The 23,005-nt window shown below is 39.5% G+C and overlaps 1 protein-coding gene across 4 annotated transcripts in view; it reads left to right on the forward strand.

Moving 5' to 3' along the window:
* Positions 1-23,005, forward strand: part of prkar1b (protein kinase, cAMP-dependent, regulatory, type I, beta) — a 67,749-nt gene that overhangs the window by 25,743 nt on the left and 19,001 nt on the right. For all 4 annotated transcript variants that reach the window (XM_088437631.1, XM_088437633.1, XM_088437634.1 and 1 more), the window contains 2 exons: positions 13,815-13,876; positions 18,649-18,695. In XM_088437631.1, the coding sequence (XP_088293757.1) occupies positions 13,815-13,876; positions 18,649-18,695 (109 nt within the window). The remainder of the gene's footprint in view (positions 1-13,814; positions 13,877-18,648; positions 18,696-23,005) is intronic.

Genomic DNA, 23,005 nt, shown 5'->3' on the forward strand with positions numbered 1-23,005 from the left:
ACTTTGCTGAATGGCATCCACCGTTATGCTCGTGCTTCGTTTACAATCCAGACGTTCAGCCTGCTCTAATTTTGACGACCACATATGACTATATCAGCTGATGATAATATAACGTCAATTTTCTTGATTGCAAATGTTGTCTACTGTACTGCAGTGGTGTTCAAACTACGGCCCGGGGGCTTGGGGCCCGCCGTCCAAATTTTGGATGCTTGAGGCATATATGGAAATTGCATTTTGAAATGGCAAGCCACACAATTACATTTTTTTTAATGTTTTTTTTTTATGGTAGAATTGTTAGAAATGTAAAAAAAACTAGTTTGCCTATTCAATTATCCAGGCAACCTATAATTGCTTGCTTGATTGATTTTTACTATAATGATGTTGTATACTGTACTGCAGTGGTGTCCGAACTACTGCCCTGGGGCCATTTCCGGGCCAGAGGTGAGATTTTTGTTTTGAGGTGGTTAGAGCATCTGATTTGGATGCCTCCCTGTGAAGATGTTCCAGGCATGTCTCAACCAGGAGAAGGCCCCGGAGACGACCCAGGACACGCTGGAGATACTATGTCTCCCGGCTGGCCTGCAAACACCAGTGGATCCTCCTGGATAAGCTGGACAAAGTGGTCCGGGAAAGGGAAGTCTGGGCTTCCCCGCTGAGGCTCCTGCCCTCACGGCCCAAACCCAATTAAAGCAAAAAAATAATGGATGGATGGTAGACATCGTTAGATGTGTGAAAAGATCCTAATTTTCCTCTAAATTATCATTTTCCTATAGGCAAAATATAATTGCTTGCTTGATTTATTTTTACTATAATGATGTCGTATACTGAATTGCAGTGGTGTCCAAACTATGGCCCAGTGGCCAGTTGTGGCCCACAATTTTGGCGACTCGCGTCACGTATGAAAATTACATGCCATGCTATTTTTTTTTTTTTAATGGTAGTCATCATAAGAAGTGTGAAAAAAATCCTAATTTGCCTAAAATTATACATGAATAAATTCATTAAATTATATAGGCGACTCTGCACATCGTGTGGACAGCACCTTTGGATTGGCAGACCGGGTGGTGGTCCCCCTTTTTAAGATGAGGGGAATAGAGGGTGTGTTTCAACTATAGAAGGATGACACTTTTCAACTTCCCCGATAAAGTCTATTCAGGGGTGCTGGAGAGGAGGGTCCATCCAGAGGTCGAACCTCAGATTCATGAGGCGCAGTGTGGTTTTCGTCCTGGCTGTGGAACAGTTCTACAACCTCGGCAGGATCCTCGAGGGTGCATGAGAGTTCGCCCATCCAGTCTAAATGTGTTTTATGGACTTGGAGAAGGCGTTGACTGTTTCCCTTGGGAGTTTTGTGGGGGGTGCTTCGGGAGTATGGGATGCCAGGCGCCTTGATACGGGCTGTTCGGTCCCTTTACCACCGGTTTCAGAGTTTTGTATGCATTGATGGCAGTAAGTCGCATCCGTTTCCGATGAGGGTTGGACTCCGCCAAGGCTGCCCTTTATCACTGATTCTGTTCATTTCAAAATCTCTAGGTGCAGCCAAAGCGTTGAGGGGGTCCAGTTTGGGGGTCCCAGCTTTTCATCTCTGTTATTTACAAATGATGTGGTACTGTTGGCCTCCTCACACCGTGACCTCCGACTCTCACTGGAGCGGTTCGCAGCCGAGAGTGAAGCGGCTGGGATGAAGATAGGCACTTCCAAATCCAAGACCATGGTCTTCAGTCGGAAAAGGGTAGAGTGCCCTCTCTGGGTCGGGGTTGGGTTCCTGCCCCAAGTGGAGGATTTTAAGTGTTTTGGGATCTTGTTCATGTGTGAGGGTAGGATGGAACCTGAGATGGAGACAGATGGATCGGTGCAGCGTCTGCTGTGTCATGGACGCTGTAGCGAAAAGTTGTAGTGTCTGTTGTAAGTCTGTTGTAGTGAAAGAGCTGAGCCGAAAGGCGAAGCTCGCTTTACAGGTCGAGCTACGTTGCGTAGCAAAGCTGCGCGTTGTGACCGAAAGAACGTGATCCCGGATACAAGCAATGAGAGAAAGCTCATCCAAGCCCATACAAGCTTAGTCATCCGAGAGGGACTCAGTGTCAGGCCACTGATCCTCCGCGTTGAGAGGAGCCAGTTGAAGTGGTTGAAGGCATTTCACATTAATGGGAAAGCATTGAAAGAATACACTGGGGAGCTAAAATTTCACCCAGATGATGACAGCTTGATTGACATGGCACAACCACTTATCACACTAGCAGAAGTGTGCCATCCCTTGGCAAAAATACTGCAAGAGTGACATGGAAGAAAACGACCCCAAAAATGGTCAAAATACTGCACAAGAGTTAGATTTTAAATATAGATTATTTCAAGAAACACCAGCCACCCCTCACTGAGGTATTGTGTCAATTTGGCCACCATGCAAAAATATTATCACTTACACTCCTGTGTGCAGGCAAGAGCTATACACTTGAAATGATGCTGAAATCTTTATGACAGGGCTCAACATATTCACCAAACTTCATATTTTTACCCATGATAAAGATATGCAAAGCTTTAGCTTGTGTTTTCTACCACAGCCAAAGAGCAGACGTTTATTCCGTATTTTCTTTCTTGTTGCACAAACATCCACTGCATGAGTACACATAACATGGCAAAGCTTTTCTTGGCACAATGGGTTATACATAATAAGAAGTAGATTATATTTAGAATTGCAATTTCATTCGTCATTGACTTTGCAAGGAGACAGCCACGCTCCTCTGCGGATCCACAACCCAGCCGGCTTCCTTTTATATATAAGCCCAAGTATAATTAAATGAGGTTTCCAGTCAGTACGTTGCTAACATTAGCGCATACCATTGTTGTAAGTTATTTCACACACGGCGCGAGTCGCCGGCGCAACACTGTCCAGGTCTGAGGGCCGAGCCGTGTGTTTACAAGACGGGAGGCCTTACGTCAGTCAAATGTCAGCGCTTGAATGGCAACTATTTTGCTCCCATATGTGCTCCCGCTGCTTTTAACTATCTCCCTGTCAAGACTTTCTGCCTGATGAGGCACGTATACACACTCATGCATATACCGACCACACACACGCGGCGTTTCATCCTTCTTCTGTACGGCAGTTCGCGTCTTCCATGATGTCATCTCCTCAGATTGCGCCGCATTTCTTTTATGGTTTCTGTCTCAGGGTATGTCTGTGTTTCTATGTACTTGTTGCGCAATAAAGTCTCAATTTGGAAGGTTCAGTAGTTGATATCGTAAAAGTGAATCATTATTGCTGTCTGGGACAGATTAGATTTCTGTCATGGATTCGGTTTGGTCTCGTAAGTAAGAAAGTATTACTTTAACATGCTTCCGTGACCTCAATCTACTACTTTGCTGTTACAGGTGAATTTCCTGCCATCTAGTGGCAGTTTAATGTAGTGCATCAAAAAATGATGAAACTTCACGTTGTTTGTGTGCACAGGAGTGGACATTTAATTAAATTCACGAATGAGCGAAACGACCAACCAAAAGGAAAAACAATTGCAAGTAAAAAACATTAAAAAAACACAGCAAAAAAGAATGCGATCACAAAAATGAAATTGAAGCAAACGTACAGCTAAACAAGTGTAAAAAAAAATCAGACATTAAAACAATTGCAAACAAAAATGGAAACATTCAAAGAAAAATGGTACGAAAACGGTGACAATTAAATCAAAATGAAGTAAAAAAAGCAATTGGAAAAAAAATAACACCTGATGAAGTAAGCTTTAGTCTCCACCCTCAGCTCTTTATGAACCTCTTCAATTCTCATATGTGTAATCTATATCACATAATAAAAAGTCAATGGCAGCGTTTCTAAACCAGGGGTTCACGTACAGCAAACGGCGTTGTACTCAGATTTGAATGGTCATTATCAACACATTTCTCCCCGCATTTAGACAAATGAGCCAGAAATAAGATTTTAAATAACATTAACAATCTATCCTGTAGTCCCTGAAAAAAATGCACAAGAGATACCACCACATGTCGTTCCAAAATGGAACTCATTCACTGCTACACGCACACTCACACACACGCACACACATAATAAACACACATCAATGGTTGACCCCATTCTAAATGCCCATATCTCGGAAACTATTTGATGGCTCTTAATGAAACTAAATACACTTTATGTTGACGGTCATAAGTTTTAGTGGTTAAATATACAAAGAAAAGTACAAATATTGGTTCTATGACAGATTTTCATAAATGTTCAATATGAGCGCCACCTGTGACTGCACATGTTGATTGCCGTCCTGGCAATTTTGGTATGCATAAGTGGCCCTTTTCTTGAAATATATGGCACCAAGTCCTAATTTGTTTTGTAGTTGGTGCCTTCTTTGCAAAATTTGTGAAGAAGACACGCTGCAATGTCTTCGGTGATTGAGTCCGAGCATTCTCCAACACGCAAAATACCTTTTCTTTAGAGAATATTTGACCAAACATGATGAATAATCATGATTAACAATCATGATTTCAGTATTGAAATAATCGTGATTATTATTTTGGCCATAATCGTACAGCCCTAATTTACACATATATATGTGTGTGTTACATCTTGCAGTAAATGACAGACTTCTTCTGCCATTTTGCGGCAGAACATTAAACTCATTCACCGCGATTGACAGCTATACATGTCAAAGTTCCGTTTTTACAGGGCTGGCAGTGAATGAGTTATTGAATCTGACACATCACTTTCTTTTAAGTTCAGAACCTCTGTGCTATTTGTTGTTCTTAACCAGTCTGCATTTGGTCTGCGGTACATTTATTGGAATGCCTCGTTTTTAGTTTTGTATTCAGCCAAGGAAGTGTCTCCCTTTCTCTTTCCTGTCTCCTTTGAGCAAATATCCACTTGTGACACTTCAGAGAGGTAGAGGCTTAAGTCCTGTCAGCACCTGATTCTGCCTGACCCCTTTTACTCTTTTTTTTTTTTTCGGTGTGTGTATGTGTGGAGGAAGGGGCTTCCTTTTGTCTTCCCGGGGGGGGCGCGGACAAAGAACAACATTGAAAGAGGGGGAAAAAAGTGTAAATGTAGACGAGTCAACAGCATGAAAATCATCGCTGATGCAAGCACTAGGAAAACAAGACAGCGGCCCGTGGCTCGAGTGAAGAAATGCGGGAATGGAAAATGAAAGGAAGGTAGAGGCGAGGAAGCAGGGTTGGGCATGTTTGTCATGTTTTTAGGTTGACATCATGGCGGCATCAGCAGCTGGTGTGTGTTGGGTCATCAGGTGGAATGGAAAAAATTGCTGAATATATACAAAATGATGTGCTGTCAAATACATGGAGTGATCTGTACCCAGATACCGGAAAGCACCTTGGATCTTTCAAATAGAGGTCATTGAAGCTCTTGCTTAAGCCGATGCGCAAAAAACATTTTTGACTGGCAAATGCATTCAAACACATTTGCATGCTAAACGCGAAAAACATTGTATTTTTTTCCCATAATTCCACACTTTATTGCATGCACATACTCCAAGGCATTATTGTAACAAATGAAGACATAAAAATAACTAATAAATAACGTTTACTTTATTTTTGATCATACTTGTATGCTAAATGCTAAAAACAAAAGCTCCCATAACCTCATGCAGTATTGACTTGCGTATGCACATACCTCATGGCATTATGGAAAAAAAAAAGTTGCCAGGCAGACAATAACAAAACCATAATATTAATATTAATAACAATATTTACATAACATTTAAAAATTATTATATGCTAAATGATTAACATGTAGCATTTTTTTCCTATAATGGCTCAGGGTAGTATTTTCTTGCGCATGCACATAGCCCATGGTATTGTGGTAAAAAATGCTGAACAGACAAAATTATAAAAGCATAAGAATTACTAATACACAATGCTTTGTTACTTAATTTTAGAATGTGTTTATATGCTAAATGCTAAAAATGTCTTTTCTTCCCAGGATACCACAGGGTAATGACTGTGGTATTGTGGTGAAAATGCTTAACGGACAAAATTACAAAAGCATTAAAATGACGAATAAACAATATTTTCTGACTTAATTTTGGATTGACCCTTTATGCTAAATGCTAAAAATATAGAATTTTTTCCGATAATACCACAGGATGTGTCTGGCGCATGCACATAGCTCTGTGGTAAAAAAATGGAGACCAGTTAAAACATTAAAACCATAAAAATGACTAATAAACAATGTTTACTTGTTATACTTTCCAACATACTTGTGTGCTAAATGCTAAAAACGTAGCATTTTTTTTTCCCCCATAATGTCACGTGGTATTGACTTGTGCATAGTATTTTTTTTTAAATGCTGAACAGACAAAATAATAAAAACATACAAATGACGAAGAAACAATGTTTACCTAATTTTCCAACGTACTTGTATGCTAACGCCTAAGTCATATTTCAAAATCACATTTTTTAAAACACCTCTTTGTTATTTTTTATATTGTAAAAAAATAACAACAAAAATATATCGTCCACAAATATTGGTTACAATCCTTCTCAACTATTAGTGATCAGTATGGGTAAAGGCCATGAAGAAAAAAAAAATCATTATCGGTCTGAAAACACATTAACAGCATTCCTCCCTGTGTAACGCTTTTAACCGTCTGTCGCTTTTGTCTTCTTGGAAATGAGTGTGTGAGAGTTTGCACATAGCTAGCACTGAAATAGATGCTCAAAAATACATTTAATTATGTCCACACTGACGGCGCTAAGCGGGATAACCAGGTTGTTCCATATGAGTAATTTTGGCCCTTTGTTTCTTCATCCTCCAGACGCGAAGCTACACCAGCACTTAGTCAGCCCCGTAAAGCCCTTTTCCATGGCAGTGCCGCACAATGTGTTGCGCAACAGTCTTGTAACCAGTCATCAGTGAAAATATTCACTTTGCTTGCATGCTTATTCTTGTAAGTCGTCGTCGATGATAGCATGTTATACGATGGCTAAATATTTCGATCGGAGAAGTTCTATTTTACCATCATCGTGTTGGGAAAATAGACCTGTGGTTCTTGACGTTTTTTCAATGATATACCCCTGTGACATGTTTAAGGCAGGGTACCCACTATTCAGTCATTCAAGTATGTTGGGTTAAAAGAAACAGTGTAGTGCCATTTGTGTTTGATTTATTAAGTTTCAGAACTACTTTTTAGTTTGTATTTTATTCAGCAACTTGAGAAGATAGGTAGTGTAACACCATCTGTTACCAAAATTACACCGCTTGATGACTTTGCAAAGAAACCACAAGTGTCCCCAACGTTTTACCTCACAATTAACCTCAAACTAATGAGAGCCCTAAGCTTGCTTGAGTCTCAAAAATACTTTTGAGGCTGCTGCCCCAAAATGTACAAAAATGTACACGAATTACATTGATGATATCAATCCTATAACTGATTTACAAATGCTATTTATTGCAATACAAAACCTTAAACCGATGTAAATGAGTACTTTTTAATGCAAAACCTTTGCATATGCTAACATATACCAAAGGGAAATACGCGGCACAAACGAAAATGCTAATGAGTTAAACGCATACAAGGCAGCACATGCTAAAAAAAGAGCTAACATTAGCTGGCATGTTATCCACAGTCGCAAGTTGTTGAGTCAACAAAAAAACTAATTTTGCGCATATTATCATAAATGACAACATTCCTAAAAAGAAAGTACAACAAGTGGCACTCGTGGGCCGGATTTTGCAGAGAGACTGAACAATGTGCGTGTCAGCAACTGACTGCTTTCAGCTGAAGCCACACCATCCATCCTCACTACAAAATGTAAGCTCAACACTGCTGGAGGTAGCACCAAAAAACAAAGATCAAGCCGAACAAAGCACAAATGAATGAACTGTGAAAGGATAAACTAAATCAGTTCCAAAACATCATTATTTCGGGAGTGGCCCATGCGGCCCGGTATCAGTTGATCCATGGACCGGTACCGGGCTGCAGAAAGGTGGTTGGGGACCTCTACATTATAGCACAAATTGGTAATAAGTTGCTTCATGTTCCAATTGATTTGCTTTTCATTTGAACGGAGAATGAACTATTCCCGTCATGACATTAACAACCCCTTGGTGTCAATTTTAATCAAATTTGGGCCATTGATCTAGACACATTTAACAAAAAGCATTAAAAGCATTAAAGCACTAAAAATGACTAAACATTGTCAAAACAGGTTAAAAACGGCACCTTGCGTTTATTCCTAAATGCTTGAAAATGGGATTTATTTGATTGCAAAGTTTATATTAGGCACCATAGACACCCACATGTTAAAAAGCATTTAAGTGTCTTTATCATGCAAAATCAATCTTCACCAAAAACACACCCAAAGTAGGCATTGTTTACCTTCACCCATGTCTGCGTGATAAAGTTGCTGGAACATGGCAGTTTGAAAAAAACAAAAAGTTGAGGAACTCAGTTCAACTCCAATGAACATGATACATTAAACCTTGTCAAAGCGGCCGACTGTGTCCAAACACTGCATGCGTTATGCTAACCAATCACAACTCTGCTATTGGCAGCCAAACAAAAAGTACGACTGTGGTATGCCATCTATAATGTGCACAGGTCTCAATCTTTTCCAAAATATTTCATCCGTTACGACCAACAACAAGGTCCACCGGAATAACTACGTTAACTCCATCTGAACACGCTACGACATCAAATATCGAAATCTTTTACCCCCGAGGCATCAAATGATTATATAAAGCCAAATGCGGTGCAGGTTACACTTTGTGTCCCCGGGCCATGACGTGAATCCTGGAAATGCCTTGGCTTTCAAAACAAAGACTATTGTCTCATTCGCCAGGATCAGCACTCTAAACTATCATCTGTGGTTGTGAAAATGAAACCTTGGAGCCCTCACAACATGAACATTGTTCCATCGCAGGCGCTCCCGGACGAGACGCAACTTGGAAATCTGGAAAGTTCCCCCTCACCCCCACGTGCGGTGCAGTTGTTGATTGTTTAGGGCCATTACATAAATGGTTCCACCCAGACGGAGAGAGCATTCTCTGTGGCTTCTCCTTCAAGGGCTTGTTACTCAACATTGTGGCCCATTAAGACGTATAACAAAAGTGTTTTTTTTTTTTTTTTTTTTTTCAATGGGTAATTGCAGTGCTCTGTTTTGATGAAGACATGCTGGTGACTAAAGAAATCAACAGCTGCTGAAGAATGAGGGCGCAGCAACAAATGTGCTGACTTTGAAGAATCGGAATGAGTGAAATTGCCCAGAAACAACACTTTTGGGTCGACTGAGGACAACAGTTAGTTGGATCAAGGTGTTTGGTTTTAAAAACTACACCGAGGTTTGGTTTTCAACAGGGTATCCAGCATGATGTATGAACGTCTCAAATTTGATCCAAGACTGTGAGAGGCTTGTTTATGATGATGAGTAAAAGCACTAATAGAAAATTATTGACACATTTCTAGGTTTGTTTGCTTCCTGTTCACATGGTTAAAAATGTTACTAGGTATGGGCTGATAACAAGTTTGACAGTTTACTGTGTTGTTAAAAAGGAAAGTTTTAATAACTGCTAATGCTGTCTATAAAACTAGTCCTCAATTATTTTTGCAAAGCCCCCCTCAAGGAAAGAGAAACCATTTCGTACCCCCCGACCCCCACTATTATGAGTATAAATTAGATAATTATCTGTGAATGTATAATTTTACCTAAAATGGTATCCTTGTAAACACTCATGAAAAAAAAATCAATTTAAATAAACCTTCTGCAAATGTTACCTTTACTTTCTACTGGGTTCATACAGGTTACAGCTTATTCTGAATCTGAAGAAAAAAATAGCTTTAAGTGCATCAATGTGCCTGAAATATAATAACGTTAATCCTTATTTGAACTAGAAATATTTTTGACCAACTGAACCACTTGATGCTGAAAAAAATAATAGTACCAATAAATTTAAGTTGTACTGAAACATTAACGTCAATATCTTCAACATTTTCTGCTGAACAAAATAATGTAAGAGGTTGTGTTGATCTTTTTTTCTAAATCACATTCAATGTTAGTTTCAAAACTGTTGCCAGCAATTAAAAAGTTGAAAATTCTCGCATCGACATTGACAATGAGAGTGCCACTGCAGCACCTGGTGTTGAAGATGTGTAATTACACTGCACAGTGCCAACGCTAAGCCCGTTTTCCCGTGCCCCCCACCACTATTTGAGGATTGCAATAAATGTTAATGAGCGCTTTTTTGGCATGTCTACACAAAGATTTATTTTGCGCCCCATTTGCAAATTGTTATTGAAAGGACGAATGCAAAAATTGGGGGAAACATATTTTAAATATGTCCAAAATTGACGATATTTCCAATTTTGAATGGCAGTAAATGAGACCAACATGGGCTGAATTTGACACCAATAGAGTGTACCTCTCGACCTCCCATTTGCAATTTAAAAGGGACGGCAGCATGGCATATTGAAAGTCATCATGTTTTGACAATCTATGCAATGTTTTAGCCTCCTAGTGTTTTTTCTATGCTTTTTCTTTTTCTTTTCACACATGAAAAAGCTCAAGTTGGGTCAAATTTCCACCAGATGTTAAAATGCCAATATTAACAATGCGCTGTTTGCTAATGCAAAAAATAGGCATTCTCTAAATTCCTTCAAAAGTAATGGTTTTGGAGATTCAAGAATCCCACCTGATAATATACCCAAACAGGAGCCAAAATACCAGCAAACCCAAACTCAGAACAGACAAAAATGTCAAACAGAAGATGCTTTGTTTTATTCTAACAGTTGTTTATTTAACAGTTAACAATGCAGGGCGTTATGTGAGGGTGTCTTCTTTCTCACCGTATCACTTTTATTATAAGCTCCCTGTGACTGCATCCTTTGGCGCTGTTTCTTGAAACTGATGCCTCTCTGATTTGATAGTAACCTTTTGATTATACACAAGTGCCACTATGCCAAGCTGTTTCTTCCTGTAATATAAACACAATGTCGTCTTTTGCACAATGGCGATCCATGCGGGGGTTTCTAAAGGTTTCTTTGAGGACAAGATGAAAATTATTTCATGCATATGTGGGTAACATATCTCAGCCTTGACAGAGGCTATTGTCCTCCTCCCTCGTTTGGAGGTGAACTTCGTAGCCCCAGTCGGAGTCTTCAGTGGCCTTTCTGTCTGCGCTCTGTCAGAACAGCACATCCATTGTTGGAGGGCCGCCCTACCTTTTCCACAAGGTCAGGGGGGCCAAAGATAGCAGGAAGAACAAGACGGATTGCTCCATCTGAGGTCGGGCCGGGAAAGGGGCGACGGAGCGAGTGATGGCAAGAGAATTGCAGGGGAGGCGAGGGGAAAATGTGATTGAGAACAGACTGAGAGGAAGTTGAAGATGAAACCGAGAGAGGTAAAGACGGGGGGAAGTAATTACCAGCGTCAATTTTTCTTTGTTGCACTCACCGATGCATTCAGAGAGGGGACACGGAGAGCAGAAGTGGTCAAGGGTAATTACCGAAGCGCAGGTTCACTTGCGTTTGATCGTCATACCGTGACGGCGAGTCTTGAGCGGCCCTTTAGCGGCATAATACATCGGGGTCTTCCTCACTTCATTTCAATCGCTCTCCCGCTGCCGAAAATCTCGGCAAGGAGGGTGTTTTGATTCACAAGGATGTTAGTTATCCATGACCGGCAACAAGGTGGTCACAGACCTTAGGAAAGAGCTTCTGCAGATGTTCATCGGACCGCTCTCTAGCTAAACATCTCCATTACTGTATCATCCTTTTGATTTTATACTAATATTTTACAGTATATGGTAATTGCTAAAGCTTGTGATGCTTTAGAGAAGATTTTGCCTAAAAGTACAATTCAGCCATTAAAAAAAAAAAAAAAAAACCTGGGGATCAACTTTTCTCCAAAAGCATAAAAAATAGTGTCTTGCTTAATAGGTTAAATTTGTGTCGAAAATCAAGTCTCCCCATTGAAAAGAATGTAAAAAACAATCATTTGTTTTAACCCTTCAAAGGAACCACACCCTTTTCACTCTTTGAGCATCATTGATGTCCAAACGGGAACCCTACCCAGTAGTGCCATTGACATCAAAACAGGACACCAATTCAGATCAACTACGTTTGTACTGTAGTAGGGAATGGCGGAAAAAAAGGATTGTGCAGCTCTGGTTTGATCATTAAACTGGGGGAAAGAAAACCACTAACTGACTAAACAGATGGCAGCACTATCTCTTTTGAATGAGATCACCATGTATCAAAACAATGTAGACGCTTGAGAACATGGTGAATCTTGTTAAGCACCTTACGATTGTGTTTGTAACATTCAAATCTACTACAAAGTCTAAAATAAAGAAAATAAGGCTATTTAAATGTAAATTGAAGCAATGTAATGTGATATATATATATATATATATATATATATATATATATATATATATATATATATATATATATATATATATATATATATATATATATATACATACACATATATATATACAATTTACGATAAGAATGAAATAAAGATGAAATAAGGTAGTGAAAGTAGTTTCTTTCATTTTAACACTTTATTGTAGATTAAAATAAATGCACATAATCAAAGTGAGTATATCATGCCCCATATTTGTGATACAAGGCCGTGTTAACTGTAATTGTCAAGTCTTACCCCCAATTAAACAAACCTGTGACGAATGACGAGATACGAACAAGAAATGACAAGATACCAAAGAAAAAAGATGACGGAAAGTGGGTTTTTGCCCATCATTGTATTCATCAGTCACCAGCAGAGGTAGAACAGTCTGTCAGGGACTGATGGGCTGTCCGCCAATTTTTCACTAATGGAAGCCGATTTTGCCAATAAACTAAAACATTTGTTCAAGCCCACCTCTGAACATTATGTGTAAGGTTACGTCAAGCGGTGGACAATAAGTTTAGCGGCTTCGTCGTTTAGCGGCTTCGTCGTCTAGTGTGGAGCGAACCATGTCAAAACACCCGAACATTATTTCCGTTCAAATCTCTGTGTACTTTCTTAGGCAATATATGCTCAGACACAGACAGGTGAGCTCAAATGGTAATACACTCTTGTTGAAGAACACGCTCAAACCTGTTCCAGATTCATTCAGTGGCTTTTTGATTTGCCTGACCCGCTTTTATTGTTTTTCTATATTTCTCTATCCGACGGGCGGTATGCGGCTGATTAGGTAGATAAATATAGCCCGGAGTCAAGAGAGCGGAGCAGAGGAAGGATCCTGAGCCTCCTCATGCCCTGACACATCCTCACGGTGGAACTTAAATCCGCAGAAGCTTCATGCATTTTAAGGCCCAAGGTTTTGGAGCGGACTAGCAAGCTCTTTCGCTGCCGGGCTGAAACAGATATGAAGTGCTTTTGCAAAGCCGCCATTTGGTTTGTTTTCTTAGCACCTCCCAGATAAAAACCTTTGATCGTGCGTTAGAACAACACGGTGTTAGGTTTAGGGTCGACTCGTCGAACCAAAATGTGAATAGAGTGCTGACGAAAAAAAAATTGACATTGAATTTGATCGTCTTTTTGCTATTTAAACAAACTACTGTGGTAGTTATAATTGTCCGTTGTCAAATATGGATTACAAGTTTTGTGACTGCTCTTCTTTTTGGGGGGTCTAAAGTTGAAGAGTGATAAATAAAGCAGTTAGTTGGGCGTGTTGCGTGCAAGTCCATGTGTGTGCACGTCAGGGTCACATAGAGTTCTAGGCTCGTCATCATGCTAGTAGATGAATAATGGCCTGGGATGACAGAGCTAACACAGTGATTACAGCTCTTTGCTTTTGTCGCACTCGGTCCAACAACCACGGAATATTTACCGTCTTCTCCCCTCTTCTCTTCCCCATTCAGTGACATCTTTGACGCCATGTTCCCTGTTACACACATTGCTGGGGAAACGGTGATCCAACAAGGTATGTATTTGAGGCCAGAATGTATGCACTCTTTGACTTACAATTGTATAGTGGTAGCGCAATTTTCATGTTCGGTAAGGCTGTAATATATGGCGTGCGGTCCAGACTGGTGGTCCCAAAATGGAGTCACATATGAAATGTGGTATTGAGGAACCCAAAATACTTGTAAGACATGACAGACAGGCAACACCATGGGAAAACGAACCTAGACGATACAATTCGATAACTGGTATGACGGTTTACCATTATTTTAAGAAGTCATGGTTTCAATAGCCATTAATACGCTCTGTAATGTGTTCTATTATTTTTTTGAGGGGATGTCTAAACAGGGCACAATATCGATGATTTGCCAGTTGTGCAATTGAGTCAATGAGCTGCCTCTTTGAAGTAAATTAGACACCAGTTGATTTTTATTCTTGGCAGGTGCAAAAGGAGAGGGATGGGTTTGTCCTAAAAAAAACAAGCTCACCAGTGATGGGACACTATGACTTGCTAAAAATCAAAACAAAAGAAGATTGTTAACATTTATTTGTACTTAAAATGGTATGTGTTTCTTAAATGTTACAAATTTTCAAGACTGTAAAATAGATTATGTTCAATTGAAAATAAATATGTGCCAAATATTTCAAAAGGCATTATTTTTGAAATATCATTTTAATATCCCAGTTAAGAATAGCCTGATTCTCTGCTCCAATATTTGGCATATTAATGCAGAGGTCCCCAACTACTGGTCCGCAGCCTGGTACCAGTCCATAGATCAACTGGTACGTCATAGGCCACACCTGTAATACTGATGTTTTGGAACTGATTTAGTTCATCCTTTAACAGTTCATTCATTTGTGCTTTGTTTGGCTTGATTTTTGTTTTTGGCGCCCCCTCTGGCCGTTGTTGATATTACATTTAATAGTGAGGACGGGTGATGTGACAGCTTGAGAGTAGTTACTGTCGGTGACACACTTTTTCTTCTGTCTCTCTGTGATATCTGGCCCAAGAGTGTCTGTAAGTTGCACTTTCTTTGTAAGATAGAAGGTAGAATGTAAGTTAGAATGTCGTCATTTATGACAATATGCCAAAACAACTTGTGACTGTGGATAACATGCTAGCTAATGTTACTTCTTATCTTCATCATGTTATATGGTGCTGCTGTGTATGCGTTTAGTTCATTGGCATTTTTCGTTCATTGGCATTTTGCGTTTGTTCTCTTTGCTAAATGTTAGCACATGCAAAGATTTCCCATTGACAAGAACTCATTTGCATGGAATTAATGTTTTGTTTTGAAATGAATAACATTTATAATTCAGTTATTTGATTAATTTATTCACTGATATTTGTGTACATTTTTGTACATTAGAGGCGGCAGCCGCACCCTGAACCCCAACTTATAATATTAATAATAATAATAAAAAATAACAACAATAATAATAATAATAATTAGTGTCTTTATCAGCCCTGGGAGAAAAAACAAAACCAAAAAACAACATCGCACAGTTATTGCACATTCTAATACCAAACCATGCCCAATACACCCTGACCAATTACTGAGGCAAGACTCTACGTTGTGATTGGTTCACAGAGAAAACGTGGGCGAGTTGATGAATCCAGGTGAATTAAAAAAATAAAATAGAAATCTGAGCAAGAGAGAATGAATCCAAAGATAAATAGAAACCCTACAAAACAGACCTTCGAAGACCTATAAAAAAATAATCCTGCAACAATCCTCCCAGTTGGAGCTGTAAATTCTCTCCCCAAAAGAGTTGGCAGGAATTCCAGATAATGGAAGGAAAGCTATGTGTACAAAACACCAAGTCAGTCACTTTCTATGCTCTGGCACCTCCAAGGCGAGGCCCAGGAGTATATCAGTCCTAATTTGGAGATAATCAGTCTGGTCCACTTTGTAGGCCCCACCGTTCCAGACAGCCCATTGTTATATACACTATAGGCTAAGGTATGTGGTCTACACAGGGCCTATGTCATAGATCATGTCTGGGCTACTACTGTATAACTTCAAGAAGCCATCAATGCTTCTGGGCCATCTAACAATATTTAGACTTGGGCTCGGAGGTCCAATTCGCTCGTGCAGTATTGTGCTCATTCCACCACATTCTACTCAGCGTATTTTAGTCAAGGGATGGCACTCTCTGGGCAGTGTGGTAACCAAGTGGTTGTAGCATGTTGAAATTGACATGCTGTAACAATTCGAATCAAATGGTTTAAACTAGAACTGTGTTGAATATTTTTTTTTAAATCAATTATTTCATATATTTCATAGAATGGGGAATTTGACATCAATCCATTTTCTTCAGGGTCGCAGTCTTGCTGGTGTCTATCCCAGCTGACTTCGGGCAATAGGGCACACAGAGACGAACAACCGTTAATTCCCCCAATCACATCTAAGAACAATTTAATATGTCCAATACTGCATGCCATGCATGTTTTTAGGCCGCAGTGGATTTGAAATCGGGTCCCTAAACTGTGAGGCGGACGTGCAAACAACTGTTGCAACGAGCCACCTATCCCATAGAATAATACATATTAATTAGTGATTAAAAAATAACAACTACTAAACCACATTTAACTAATATCACGCAAGAGGGTTCGATGTTGTACTCACCAACTTATTTGAAACAGATTCAGCAAAGCAAATGTTTTGATTAAATACAAAAGATAATCAGTCTGTTATGATGAATGACTACAAAATTAAGGAATAATCGCAGTTGAGTGGCTGACCAAGTATTTGAAAAAAAAGTTAGTTTTTTTTTTTAAACAGCCCCAGATGAGTACTCGACGATTGTCAATTCTTTTGATAACTGATTCGTTTTCGATTAACTGATAAATGTTGAAAGATCTAATTAAAACAAAGAGCACTTTTAGGAGGGTAGCTTTTATGCGCTGAACGATATAACCAAAAAATGTCCACTACACTGGACGCAAATGTATTGGCTGGTTCTCAGGAGGACATGAGTGATAATATCTGAGATTTCGGATGTTGATTGAGATAATCCAATAAATATCAATGTTGGATCAGGACCATCAGTCGTCCTAAACTTTGAACATCGATTCTTAATCCCTTCTATTATCTTATTGTTTAGGTAGCATTCTTAGCTAGAACCAGCATTGATCAGACCGTTGATATAATGTGAGCAGTGTTGTGGTTGTTGACGATATCAAGGTGGAACCACTTTGTATACTGACTCCAAAACACTCCACGTTTTCCAAGGAGGAAGTCAACGAGTATGAATGACAATAGCCGCACAGTGTATGCTAGGCCTGAGTGTGTGCAGATTGTGGTCAAATATTTGCCTGAACTCAAAGGCACAAGAAGCGCTTGAGAGGTTGGAGAGCCGACGTGATAAAAGACAGGAAGAGCAGAAGAAAAGATAGATCGAGAGAACCATGAGGGAGATATAAGAGATGAAAGGGCAAGAGGGAATTGGAGGCAGGTTGCAGGAGGTCATGAATGTGTTTCTGTTCAACTATACTTGTGAGACCTGCTTTGACTTCTACCGACATAGTGAGGACATTTTGGAGTAGTGAGGACAATTAGGCTATTTTGACATTTTGTTCAGACCTAATTTTGAGTGTTCTGTTAGGGTTGAGGTTAGGGTTAGGGTTAGGCTTAGGCAATTATTTCTGATGGTTAGGGTTAGGAGATAGGAAATGCATTATGTCTCTGGATGTCCTCACAAGTAAAGCTGTACAAATATATATATGTGTGTAGGTGTGTGTGTGTGTGTGTGTGTGTGCGCAAATGCACACTACTCGGACAAGGATGAGTTTGTATGATGAATGAACAAGCGCCCTCCACTCAGTATTAATTAGCCGTGTGAACCTCTGTGAACTTTACACACTGGCTTTCAATTCCTCAGGTGAGCATTCCCACAGGAAAACACACACACCAAACAAATGCATATACACACACATACTTGTGTCGTGTAGGCTCATGCGTCATTACCCACTTGAGTCGCGCTTATTGTTGTGTCCGGCATGGCGTCACGGTGCTCGTGTATGTGCAGTAAAAGGTTCCCATGAGGCCTGTGCGACACATAGCGTCATTAAAGGAACATCGTTCCTACGTTCGTTCCTACATCTCCAGATGTAGTGCTTGTAGTCATCATCATACACGCGCCTCAATTTGCGTGCAAGGAATGTTTTTTACGGCATTTTGTCAGTTCCACACAATGGTAGCTGTTATTCTGACGTGTTATTTTCAACAGATTTTCTCTGGGATGACAATTTGACTCGGGCCATTTAAAGGCAAATACAGTGGACCCCCGGTCTACGACGTCCCTGCCTTACGTTTTTTGCCGCTCAGGACGTGGACTGCATTGGTTTTTTTGTCCCCTCTTCACGCCAATCATCCAAAATGATTGGGAAATAAATGAGATTATATTTTTTCCTATATCACCTGACCCTTCCTCTGAATATGAATTTGAAACTACTTCTAAACTTTTGACTTGCAAGATAACTTTCTCAGACCTAATCCTATTTATTTTTGTCTATTATTGTGTCCATTTTGTCTCTTCACAAACCACATGAGACACCATTGGAAAGAGCAGGATGTCCTCAACTGAGCACACTACGATCTAGTAGGGTAGCTCGAGACAAAAACCAAATGTCCACTACAGTGGCCACAAATGAAAAGACTGGCTCTCTGGAGTATATAGGAACATGGATTTTAATTTGTGTTTCAAATGTCAATTTTATTGAAAAGCTGAAGACAAATTGTAGTGGCATTCACTGGTGTTTTTTTTTTTTTTCTCTCTACCCTCCAGGTGACGAAGGAGACAATTTTTACGTGATTGACCAGGGCGAAGTGGACGTAAGTGGCCATCAAAAAACACTTGTTCGTTTTCTCCTAATAGTCTATCCTTTCAGATTACATCGTGCAGTTCTTTCATTTTGCCCATTGTATTTTTTTCAAAAAGAAGTTTTTTAGAAGGAAAACACTCATGTTGAAACAGTGTTTTCCCTTCAACAATGGACAGGTTGTATTCGGTTGCCTCCGTGTTTTGTTCTCTCCCGAGTTCAGTTCCACTTTGATGCCAATCGGAACATCTCGCTGCGGAGGCAGACAAACCGAGGACGTCTTTTGTCTCGGCGCGTCTGACACGCAGCGATAGAGTTAAGTGGGGAGATAAAACAGGAGCCGACAGGGAGTCAAACAGGAAGTGACCTTATCAACTTACGGCCCTCATAGTTGGACACAAGCCCGAGCTGGTGAGGTGAGCCGCACAAAGCTGCATAATCAGACCACCGGCGAGATGGAGACACGTGCGCAAATACAATGAGCAGACATGATGACTTGATAGAAACAAAACTTTGAAACCTCTAACATTGGACACAAAAAGTCAAACCATATCAGAAACCTCAAACAAAACTCTAACCATCATTATGAATGTCAGTTTTGTGGGATTTCAGATCACTTGTGCATCAAAACTTTTTATGTTTCATCTTCCTTACATTACAAAGCTCAAATATTTTCTATTATTATTATATTTTCTATTTGGAAAATAGTTTTGTGAATCTGACATGATATGGGGACCAATTTTCAAATTGATTGGTGCATTTTCTTTGCAGGTTGCTCTCAGGGATGTTAAACAATAAAATAATGACATTATTAACAATTGGGTACGGACCAGTTGGAGGGGACTATTTGGTGAAACAGCAAACAGCAACGGGAGCAAGAAAGGATAAACGATGCTGAAGAGAGTGACGCAGTGTTTGTTCATTTTTCACGCTAATTTAATGGTTTGAAACATGAACATGAAACTGAATATTACACTGCAAAAGTTTTTTTTTTTGAGAGGGGGGCATTTTTTTCAAGATGAGGATTCTCGAAGTTCAGGAGTAAAAAAATTCATAGAAAATAACGAAACAAGATCCCGAATTTTGTTTTTAGTCATATTGTTTTTGTCTAACAAACTAAAATTTCATCATGACCCCATTTTACTGGCCTGTGGCAAAATATTATTATGATGAAGATGATGATGATATGAATTATTATTGTATTGCAGCTAGTAATGATGTTGATTAGTATTATTACTAATATTATTTTTAGTTATTCATGTTTAATACGTTTTTTTTTCTGGCCAAGTTTAAGATCTAACGGCATTTGAATGCGCCATACACCTTCTCACTATAGAGGCTAGCAGAATTTTGTGCCGTGTTTTACAATGGCACTGTAACTGATGAGCAGTTTCTCTAGTGGTCTTAATCATATGATTCTTTAATGGTCATATGCTGTTGTTGTTGGTAGCCAAGAAATGTGATGGTAAGTCAACAAAGGTCACGGGATACATTACATAACGCAACTTAATTTTAGCCTTGTTTATTGTGATGTGGACATTTTAATTTATGTTTTGCAACTGTGTCAACTCTTTTGGTTTGTGTATAGTCCTTTCTAACTTAATTGACTTTGTAACTTAACTTTTTTACCGACGCAAGCGAATATTTTTGGAAGTGCGTGCATTTTCTCCCCCTGGTTGTTTTTCAGTTGATATGGCATTTGGGAACAAAAATGTGTCCTTGCTTTAAAATACAACAAATGGAACTCAAATATACTTGAAAAGGCTTTCCCTGTGAAAGCACAACGTGATGGCGCAACCACCATCTACACTTAGGACAGTTGTTAATGATTCCAAATGAAGCTTTACAGACTGTGTATTTTAACATTCAAATAAAGAAAAGAAAAGAATGGAAGAAATTGCCAAATCTACAATAAGCATTCATTTTCACATTTACATCAATATATTGTAAAATGTCTTTCATTTTGCAACATGCTCCAGATTTTCCGCAAAGCGTACCTTCCAGAATTTCTTTATGAGCAGAAAACATGCGCACAAACTATTGCATATTGAAGTTCCCTGGGAGAAACACCTTTATGATATAGCTGAAAAGGACTAGTGTGACCTAAATACCGTAAACAACTCCTGGCGAGCACCATGTTGGGGAGAGATGAGGAGTCTGTTTAAAAAAAAAAAAAAAAAAAAGCTTGGAAGGATTTCAATGGTTTGAATCTAATTCTCTACCATTGTTATAGAGTAGCGCTGTTTATATGCTGTAGACTCCATTTACTGCCACCTATAGTCTGGGAGAATATCGTCTGACTGCGAGGAAAAGCCACTCCGAGTATAAAGTGCTGCAAAAACGCGTGCCGGCACATCAAGCACAAACCAAGCTAGACTTTTGCCACAGGCTTGTTTTCGCTGTAGTGAATTTCAGTGCAACGCAAATGCAGAAAAAAAACATTTTGTATTATGCAACAGGTTTTTTTTTATCCTTTTATAAGGAACTAAGAAAAAGGAAAATGCTTCAACACATGCATTTTTTTTTCACACTGGGTGTATTTTTGCACATGAAGGTCTCATTGTAGAGGGGTTTTACTGTACTGTATTTTTCGGACCATAAGGTGCACCGGATTATAAGGCGCAGTCTCAATTCACCAGTCTATTTGGAAATATACATTCATAAGTGTGCATCGGGTTATAAGACGCATTGGTTTGTAATGTTAACTGGGTTATAAGGAGCACCGGTGGGTTTAAGGCACACTGGGTTACAATATGCAGGTTATAGGGTGCACCGTTTTATAAGTCATCCCAGGTTAAAAGGCCCACCAGGTTATAAAGCACACCGGGCTCTTAGTTGCACCAGGTTGTAAGGTTATTTTTGGGAATATACATTTATAAGGATGCATGGGGTTATAAGACGCACCGGTCTGTAATGCAAACTGGGTTATAAAATGCACCAGTTAAAGGCGCATTGGGTTATAATCTGCAGGTTATAAAGTGACTAGGAAGGTGGTAAGGTTTTGAATTAAAGATAACTGAAAAAACAATATTTGTGTATAAGGCTCACCTGATGAGGTGATGATTGAGTTTTAAAAATGAAAGGATTTTACTTACAAAAATACGGTAAGTGCCTGACATTTATCCTTCATGCGAACTCAATCTACGCAAACTAAGCAACACCATTAAGGAGACAAAGTCAGCAAACATGACCGAGCACCTCCCCCAAATTCTTCTGTCAAAACCACCAAATTATTGTTATTAGTGACTGATAGGTCTCCTGGTCAACTGAGTCTCGACTGATCATCCTGCAACAATTGTGGCTTCCTAGCAGCCACCAAATGAATGAACCCTTCCCTTCTTGCCTCTCTTGCTCCCTTTTGTGCTATTAAGTCAACAGTATAGTGCATTGTGTGCTGCAGTGTCAAAGCGTAACTGAATTAAGAGAGTGAATGAGTTTATATTGTCTGCTATAGTGCAAACCACTTGCATGTTCTGCCAGCCACTATTTTGTTTAAATATGTTTTTGATTCATGCTTGTTCGGACCTAAAAGTAGACCTTCAAAGCAAAGGGAATGCTCTAAGAAAAGACGAAAAGCAGAAATGAAAAAAAGGCATTGATAGACAAGGAGGATAGAGGGCCTTTTAGAGGGTCTCATCTGATGGCTTAGCAGGGATCAAATACTTAGGGACAAGCCAAGAAAGCGTATCACATTGCCCGGAAACTCAGGGGGGAGTCATGAAGCGGGGCTATTTAAGGTGAACAAGAATGCTAGATGAACAGAAAAAAAAAAAAAAAAAAACGTACGCAATTAGCAGACATTTATTGAGACAAATTTGTCAGCAAAAATTCCCACACGCGCATGCCAAATGAAGGTGAAACGTCACACTTTTAATCAAACAGCAAAACAACTGTTGATTAAACAGATTGAAGCTGATTAGATGGAATGTGGAAAGTCACGTTTTTACGAATAGACGGTCCGCCATGGTTCGGTGAGTTTCCACAGTGGATTTTGCAGGCAGAATAACGCTAGCGGTGTCAACAGCACATCGGGTAACATGACCGCACGTAACTGTGCTGGACCGTCGTGAAAAACGTACAACTGACAGGTGATGGAAAAATTGCAAATCTTGGTGTTATCAGGAAACCGTTCTGCGATTCCACATATACTGTCCTGTAATTTTTTATTGAACCACAAACAGCATAACGTGATTCTCAAGGAAGAATGAGTTTGCATGGGCATTGGAGCAGTACTATAAACATACAAAGAGAGGTTTTATATGTATGTGCATTTCAGTGACAGAGACTCTCTGCACTTCACTTTTAAGCTACGAATACAGTACA

Source organism: Hippichthys cyanospilos, chromosome 16, assembly GCF_059441005.1.
Source record: "Hippichthys cyanospilos isolate Australia breed blue-spotted pipefish chromosome 16, RoL_Hcya_1.0, whole genome shotgun sequence".
NCBI classification, from domain to species: Eukaryota; Metazoa; Chordata; class Actinopteri; order Syngnathiformes; family Syngnathidae; genus Hippichthys; species Hippichthys cyanospilos.